Source organism: Diospyros lotus, chromosome 12, assembly GCF_014633365.1.
Source record: "Diospyros lotus cultivar Yz01 chromosome 12, ASM1463336v1, whole genome shotgun sequence".
Lineage (NCBI taxonomy): Eukaryota > Viridiplantae > Streptophyta > Magnoliopsida > Ericales > Ebenaceae > Diospyros > Diospyros lotus.
The window spans coordinates 2980126-2987908 of record NC_068349.1 but is presented as its reverse complement, the minus strand read 5'-3'; the positions used below and the strand labels follow the sequence as shown (position 1 = coordinate 2987908).

General features: G+C 37.5%; 3 protein-coding genes across 3 annotated transcripts in view; 2 read left to right on the top strand and 1 right to left on the bottom strand.

The window, feature by feature from the left end:
- Positions 1 to 408, top strand: part of LOC127786497 (protein KINESIN LIGHT CHAIN-RELATED 1) — a 27295-nt gene extending 26887 nt beyond the window's left edge. Inside the window, exon 3 of the mRNA XM_052313939.1 lies at positions 258 to 408. The gene's annotated coding sequence lies outside the window, so the exon portion shown is untranslated. The remainder of the gene's footprint in view (positions 1 to 257) is intronic.
- A 688-nt stretch (positions 409 to 1096) lies between these two features.
- On the bottom strand, positions 1097 to 2486 carry LOC127786556 (RING-H2 finger protein ATL16-like). Its single transcript, XM_052314028.1, has one exon. It carries the CDS (start codon positions 2286 to 2288, stop codon positions 1368 to 1370), a length of 921 nt encoding a protein of 306 aa, XP_052169988.1. The 5' UTR covers positions 2289 to 2486; the 3' UTR covers positions 1097 to 1367.
- Positions 2487 to 5510: 3024 nt separating this feature from the next.
- On the top strand, positions 5511 to 7218 carry LOC127786532 (hyoscyamine 6-dioxygenase-like). Its single transcript, XM_052313998.1, has 4 exons — positions 5511 to 5830; positions 5921 to 6171; positions 6246 to 6564; positions 6655 to 7218. Exons 1-4 carry the CDS (start codon positions 5561 to 5563, stop codon positions 6961 to 6963), a joined length of 1149 nt encoding a protein of 382 aa, XP_052169958.1. The 5' UTR covers positions 5511 to 5560; the 3' UTR covers positions 6964 to 7218.
- Positions 7219 to 7783: the final 565 nt, after the last annotated feature.

The following is a 7783-nucleotide window of genomic DNA, read 5'->3' as shown; positions in this document are numbered from 1 at the left end:
CTCATGGGGTGTCCTTGAACTCGCCTGTTGTAAAGGCCTTGCCTTTGCCGCACGGTAACGAATTTGTTGCTACCAGAAGCTCTCAACCCGGAGTTTCTCTTAGTGAGAAGCGACCAAGCACAATTTAAGTGCATCTCAGGTGAGTCTTCTAGGTGGATTCTTATCTTCATGTTCTCTTCTGTCGCCTTGTAGAACAGCGCAGAAGCGCTAGCAAGTCAACTAATCATCTATGTTTTGTACCTCATCTGGTTTCTTAGGTTATCCATTTGTCTTTACAATGTACGTAAAGAACTGGGGAATATTTCAATCGTGCTGCCACCCAGTTAGGATGGTGCCGGGAGAATAGAGATTTTCTGGGTGATTACCATTCTCTACAAGAATCCTCCAGTGTCTTGTCCTCTTGTCTTGAGATTTTTTCTTTTTCTTCATCTCTTCCTTCATTTACAATGATACAATTCCTTGCAGACTCTGATATTGATACTTCTTTCTTGTTAAAACTCCATTTTCTGTTACATTCTGTATTTGTTAAAGGATTAGCCTTCTCACGAGTGATATTCTAATTTCATTCTCAACAGAAAGATATATGTTCATATTCTGTTAGAATTCTTCATTTAGAAATGTCAAGTCAATAATAACAGGCCGAGAATCTCCCAGTGAAATCCCAGCTGCCATTATAATAATATTCTGATCCAGCTGTGATTCTCCTCCCTAGCTCATCGATTTACTCGGGGAAATCGTAACTTAATAAGCATCTGAGGTGTCCAAACTCCAAAGTCAAACGAGATACTCCATTGTTTGTTCACGGTTCCGAAGCAGGGTAAATTTTGTAGCTCACACGAGTCTGAGCTGAGCTGCTTTATTAGGGCTGGTCAAACAGCGTGAGATTGAGCTGGGATGGGGACTTCTACGACGCTCAACGACGTGGATGGTCTGTACAACGTAAAGAATGTATTATAAAATGTATTTTACACATTCAAAAACTTGTAAATGATTGCATTTTAACCCAAAAAGAAGCTGTGATCATTCCAAGAAGTGCTTTTCAAAGCCTGCACTCAATTCTTACTCATTGCTGCTCTCTCGGAGTCATCCAGAAGAATGGCAGAGAAGACAGTCATTTTCATTCTGAAGAGAAAGAGAAAGAACAAACCAAAGGGATTTCTAATTTTCTATCCGTTGGTGGTTTGGGCAATGATTCTGTCACCCATGCCCACAAACAGATTTTTCAAGTATCGTGCTTGAATCTATGAACACTCATCAATGATCTTTTGCGTTACAAAAGTAAGGAATTTCAACTGTAAAGAGTTAATTTCACTATCTCAATCACCAAAAACAAAACACAGAAAATCAAAATCCTGAAGTAATTAAGGCTAGAACTCGATCGGAAGAACGGCATTTCTCGATCCCCGGCCATGGCCGAACGGAAAGAAGGATCTCCGGCCTCTGCTACTACTCGACTCTTCTCCGTTGCTAACGCCACCGTTCTGCCGTATGGCCTCCTGAACCGCCATGTAAACGAGCCTATCGGAAGCAGAATCCATGGAGAAAGATCTCCTGATGGGTTGAACAGTGAACTGCTCGTCTTTCTCCCTCACGTCAATCCACTCGTCGCCCGTGATCGAAACACGGTGAAACTTTCTCGGCTTCCGCTCGAACTTTCTCGGCGACTCGCTTCTTCTCTCCGGTTGTCTAGCAGCGCCGCCCAGTTCAATAACCACGAAATCTTCATCACCGCCCATCTGGGAATCCGTGAACGGCTGCGGATCCTGCGGCGAAGAGGTCGGCGCCACAATCCGGTCGATGGGGTTCCTGGTTTTCCCCGAAATGCTGGTTCTGCAAAGCGGGCAGTTGGCGTTGGTCTGGAGCCATATGTCAATGCAATCCAGGTGGAACGCGTGGCCGCAACTCGGAAGCACTCTCAGCATATCCAGCTCCTGAAACTCGTTCAAGCAAACCACGCACTTGTTCAAGCTCGTCTCTTCCGCTTTGCCGAACTGGAAAGTGGGGATCTCCCGGATCAGCATCTCGTCCAGGCCGTGGCTCTGCAACGAGGGAGAATAGGCCGTCAATGGGTCTTCATTTCTTCGCGCCCTGGAGATGGAGAAGCGGCGAAGCGGGTCCAGTTGTTGCCAGTTCAAGCAGCATTTGGTGAGGAAGATGTAGTAGCTGACTAGCAAAAAGGCCGTGGCCATGATGCAGAGAACTGCAATGGCTAGAATCGGGAAGCCATTGTCCGCCGGCGGCGGCGGCGGCGGCTGGTTTTTTATCTGAGACAGAGGCTGAGTTCCCATGGAACTGGCTCGGAGATGCAAGATTGGCGTGGAACTGAATCAAATGCAGTAAATATTGGAACAGAACATGGCGGAGAGAGAGAGAGAGAGAGAGAGACGGTGGATTGAAGAAGGGACAATATGGAAGTCAAAGATCTGCAAACTTCAAAAATAAATAGATAAAAGAAAAACGAAGAACATGTTAGAAGATTGATTTTGAGGAAGCTCAGCCGCCTCCTTAATCAACGCCAAAGCTTCACATATAACGTTTTGAGTTTAGAGAGGTTAAAATAGTTAATTCAATTTAAAAATAAATATAAATTTTATAATACATTTAAATAAATTAAAAATTTTGGAATAGAAACGAATCTTTTTCATTTTCTAGTCTCTTTGCATACCAGAACGTGTTTTTAATATTTTTTTAATATTATAAAACGGCCTCAAGTCATTTTAAAATTCTTAAACAAGACAAAAATATTTTTTAGTATTTTTTAATATTTTAAAAATATATTTTTTTTTTAAAATGCTAAAACAACATATTCAAAATGTTTTCGTGCATCATAGTCTACAATTATCAAAACATGAAAAATAAAAGCCTGATAATTTAGCCCATCAAGGCTCATGCGAGCCGAACCGACAAGTGCAATATTAGCTCGTTTCACATCTTTATATCTGATAAAAATTCATTTATCAGATGTAATATTTAATTTTATTATTTTATTATTCTTAATTTTTGCTTAAATTTTATTTTTAAAAAATATAAAAATTAAACCACAACTACTAATTAGGATCTGATAAATCTTTATTTTAAATATTTTATTTTTTATTTATAATTAGAGGGTTTCTCACGTTCTTTAATTCGCTTCTGTCTTACAAGCTCTTGAAGACTTGAAAGACAATTCTTTATCTACAAATTTTATTGTTGTATTTTTATAATAACACAATGGTCGAGGTATAAAAAATAATTGTTAAAAACTATTTGTCAAAATGTATAAAAAATAATTGAAAATGACAACTAGCCCCTCAAAGGCCCAGTGGGCTCGCCCACCATGGTCCACGTGGACCAGCCCGAAGCATGCGCAGAACCGGCCCGTTTAACATCGACCCGGTTTTAGAATGAAAATGGTTGGCTTATGTCTCATCAATTCAAAATTAATTATTGGAATACTAAAAAATATTCAAGATATAGTTTTAATCAACACATAAAAATATTATTTAAACACTCAATTATAACATTTTTAATGATATTTTATACATTAGTGTTATATGTATTTCATAAACCCAGTCTAGTATGCCGGCCCAACCGCCTAAAACCCATGAGCCCCAAGTAAGCTCGCCAAGACGAGCTCATACATCACTAAAATCCAAATTGTGATCGCGGAACCAAGCGAACTCCGAGCAAGCTCTCAATAAGATTTTTAGCGAGCTCCTAGTTATATATCCAACAAATTTTCAATGATACTTCTAGTTCGCTAGTCTAACTATTTAGCTCGCCGCTCCAAAATCCCCCAACTCACTTAGACCACAAAATTGCTGGACAGCTGGAGGCATGAGACCTACTCGCTTTATTTGAGGCGAGCCATATCCCTTGTAATGAGAATCTCACTCATGATTTTATGCAGATGATAATGACTGTTTGTTCTCTATTATATCATCTTTATATTTTTATATCTTATGTAAACTATAAAGGCCCCTCGTTATAAATAGGGGGCAAAAACATCATGAAAGAGGGGACCAACAAAAATAATCAGATAATGCCACTTTGAAAGAATAATCAAGGTATAATCGTGGAATATGTATCATTTTGGTCTAATTATGTGAAAATTCTTTGTGTTCTTTCTGTGTTGTTCTTTCTCCTTGTATTTTGGACTTACTCATTTACTGCAGCCCTAACTAATCACAGTGATTGAAATTGAATATCGACAATTAGAGTTTTACATTTTATATCATATTAATATAAATTTATAATGCATCAATCCAGAAATGACATTAGTTTAGATATTTAAATAGTACCACCAACCCAAACATATATTAACAAGACTTGTATTCATATTTTAATTGGGTTCTACTTTTTAATTAAATTGGATGTTTATTTAAATTGGGTTTTGTTAATCAGTCACCTCGTGGTACTTGTTAAGATATATTTAATATATTTTATTTTTAATATTAAATATTTCTATTAGTTAATAATAAATACATTGTATTTTAAACTATTTTATCAATTAATAACAATATTTTAATATTAAAAATAAAATATATTAAATGGACATTAAAAAATAAAATTACTAATTTACCTTTTAAGAGTCCTCCATTATAATATGTTACGTATCTCAAATAATAAGGTGATAGCACATGTTCTTTTATCTAACTCAAATCTAATAGATAGATCAATACATTTAACTTTCCGATCTCAACTCTAAAAAATTCAACACAAATTTAAAAGATTAGCCATTAGTTAATTTGGCTTAATGAACCATTCATGAATTTGAAATGGTCAAGATCAAGAATTTTGAAGAGTAATACTAAGTATATAATATCTCTTAACTCATATAAATATAAGATCTTTACTACAAGTAAAGGGATCTAACTCATCTTTCTTATTTTATGATAGTTGCTAATACTTCATATTGACTTTACAATTGAAGGATCTAGCTTTGCTTCTATGACCCCAGATTTGTTGTCCCTTTTTTCTGTCTCTTTGAATGTCTCACTAATAAAAATAAATCATATCATCAAATTAACATACATTACTAAATAGTGATTATCCTAAATTAACGACAAAAAACTTAACATTTTTCTTTCAAAATTCAATATGCAATTAATAAGATAGGAAGAGATGGATTTTTTTTAGACAAAATACTTCTAGATAGTATACTTCCAGACAAAATACTTTCAGATGAAGAGATGTGTTTTTTTTCCGTTAATTCCAAAATAGATTTTGAAAGAAGAATGTTAAATTTTTTTGTAGTTAATTTAAGATAATGACAATATATATTAATTTAGTGGTGTGATTTATTTTTGTTGGTGAGACAGCCACGTGGACATGGAGAGGGATCTGGGACAACAGATGTAGACTCCCACACTTTTACTCACAAGCACTCTATCAGAACAAACTTACTTCAAGATTGAATCAACCACCATCACACACAAATATTTTTACTAATAGTAAGTTTCCTCCGGATGACGAAATGTTTCAGATCCCATTAAGGAAAAAACAAAAAAGCTCTTCATATATAACATGCATTCTTGCTGGCCAGTAAACAGTACTGAGCATTAAAACTCAAAACCCATTTATGAATTCTCAGCAAAAAGAGGCGTCCATGGGGATCAGTGATTCAAACTGGTCTGAAATTGAGAAGGGAGCAAGGTTTGTCCCAAACTGGTCCAAACACCTCCAATCCGTGCCCGAAGATTTTGTGCTTCCACCGGGTCAAAGACCCGGCAAGCTCACTGTTCTTCCAGGCGACAGCCCAGTAATTGACCTTAATCAAGCTGCTAATCATGATCCTTCTCTAACAGCTCACCAGATTCTAGAAGCAAGCCTGGAGTTTGGATTCTTCCAGGTCCATAATTATTACCCAGCTGAGCTCCATCTACTTGTTCTGCTAATTATATATATTATATAAATAGAAATGAATATTAATCTGAAACAGGTGACCAACCATGGGATTTCGAAGAGATTAACGGATGAAGCAATTGGTGTGGCCGAGGAGTTCTTCGAGATGCCGGCCGAGGTCAAGGCCAGCGTGTTCACGCCAGACGCCGGTAAAAGTTGCAGGCTTTATACCAGCAGCTTTGTTTACGACACTGAAAGGTTCCATTTCTGGCGAGACAACTTGACTCATCCCTGCCATGCTTCCCAGGATTGCTTCCATCTTTGGCCCCTCAAGCCTGCTAGATACAGGTTCATCGCCAAATCTACCATTTTCTTAATCCTTAGTCCTTGTGTTAGACAGTTAAAAATTAATTAATTGTCAGGGAAGTGATTGGAGAGTATACAGTAGAAGTGAACAAACTGCTGCTGAGGATTTTGGACTTGATCCAGCAAGGACTGGGCCTGGAATGTGGGTTCTTCCGAGAGGAGATGAGAGGAAGCCAGTTACTTGGAGTCAACCACTACCCTCCATGCCCGGACCCAAGTTTGGCCCTGGGAACTCCGAGACACCCAGACCCGAATCTCATATCCATTGTCAACGAGGGGGGCAAGCCAGGGATCCAGTTCTTGAGAGATGGGCAATGGTTCAGCATTGAGCCCATTCCTAATTCTTTTACAGTCTTCATAGGCTGCCAGTTACAGGTACACGTATATATGTATATCGATCTCCGCCCCCATCACATGGTGATTAGTTAAATTCTAAGTTTATATTATATATATATGTTCAATTAGGTTATCAGTAATGACAAACTGAGGAGCGCGGAACATCGAGTGGTGACGAGCTCAGAAAGGGATCGAACGACGCTTTGCAACTTCTTGATACCCTCTGAAGAATGCTTCATAGAGCCCGCAAAGGCTTTGGTGAGTGCTTCCAATCCGCCCGTCTATAGAGGACTCAAATACAAGGAGTTCCTGAATATCTACGCGGAGAAGCTGGCTGAAGATCAGGCTGTCATGGACATCTGTAAGCTGCAAGCTTCAAGTAATATTGATCAACTCGATCGATCTCCAGACCCATCGATATTGCTACCATCATCCTAAGCTGTGATGGACTGCTCTGCTTAATGTTTAATGTGTGTGTGTGCTTGTGTTTGTGTGGAGTGCTATGTACTGGACTGATTGTTGAAGTCCTAGTTCCAACGTCGATGAAATCTTGAAGCTGTGATGATTTGGTTTGATGTGCAGGCTGCAATGGGGTTGTCTTGTTACAATTTTCTGGGAGAAATTTCATGTTACCTTGCCTTTATAAAATAATCATTCGATTTATAATATGAAAAGTGTATTATATATATACAAGCAAGGTGTATTATACAGATTATAGTTATTATATTGAGCATTTGTGTTGTATAATACACCATTCGTTACATGCATTACGCTAACATTACGCTTTTTTGTGTTGTATAGGCTACTAGTGCATGCCCTCTTAGCTATATAATCAGTGAAAAAATTTTAAGGTACCTAAAGATATGAGTACCTAAAGATAAGGTACCTGAAGGGTATATTGTGCAACATTAGAGATATATTGTACATGGAAAAGTTGCATTATATAACACAGAGTATGATATATATACAATATAATGTATCACAGAGTATGCTAATACCTTATATAATTAATTTATAGACAATTTATTATACAACTATTATGTGGAGACCCCCCTTTAAATGTATAATGGGATTAGGGCCTAATAAAAAAGGAAAAAATGATTGTCAATGTGAACAGACATGGCTTGTCACTTATTAGCCTGTGATATTCTGTGAAATAAAATACTCAAATACATAATACATGAAACAGAGGGAACAAAACTAAAGTTTTAAAAAACTGTTTAATTAGGCAGAGAGACATCTTGAGGATCATTGTGAT

What these genes read in the sequence shown, in the direction of transcription:
- LOC127786532 (XM_052313998.1), top strand. Translation starts at nt 5,561, where the DNA reads ATGAATTCTCAGCAAAAAGAGGCGTCCATGGGGATCAGTGATTCAAAC. An exon ending in TGGAGTTTGGATTCTTCCAG is followed by an intron (nt 5,831 to 5,920) that starts GTCCATAATTAT and finishes AATCTGAAACAG; the next exon opens with GTGACCAACCATGGGATTTC. An exon ending in CTCAAGCCTGCTAGATACAG is followed by an intron (nt 6,172 to 6,245) that starts GTTCATCGCCAA and finishes ATTAATTGTCAG; the next exon opens with GGAAGTGATTGGAGAGTATA.
- LOC127786556 (XM_052314028.1), bottom strand. Translation starts at nt 2,288, where the DNA reads ATGGGAACTCAGCCTCTGTCTCAGATAAAAAACCAGCCGCCGCCGCCG.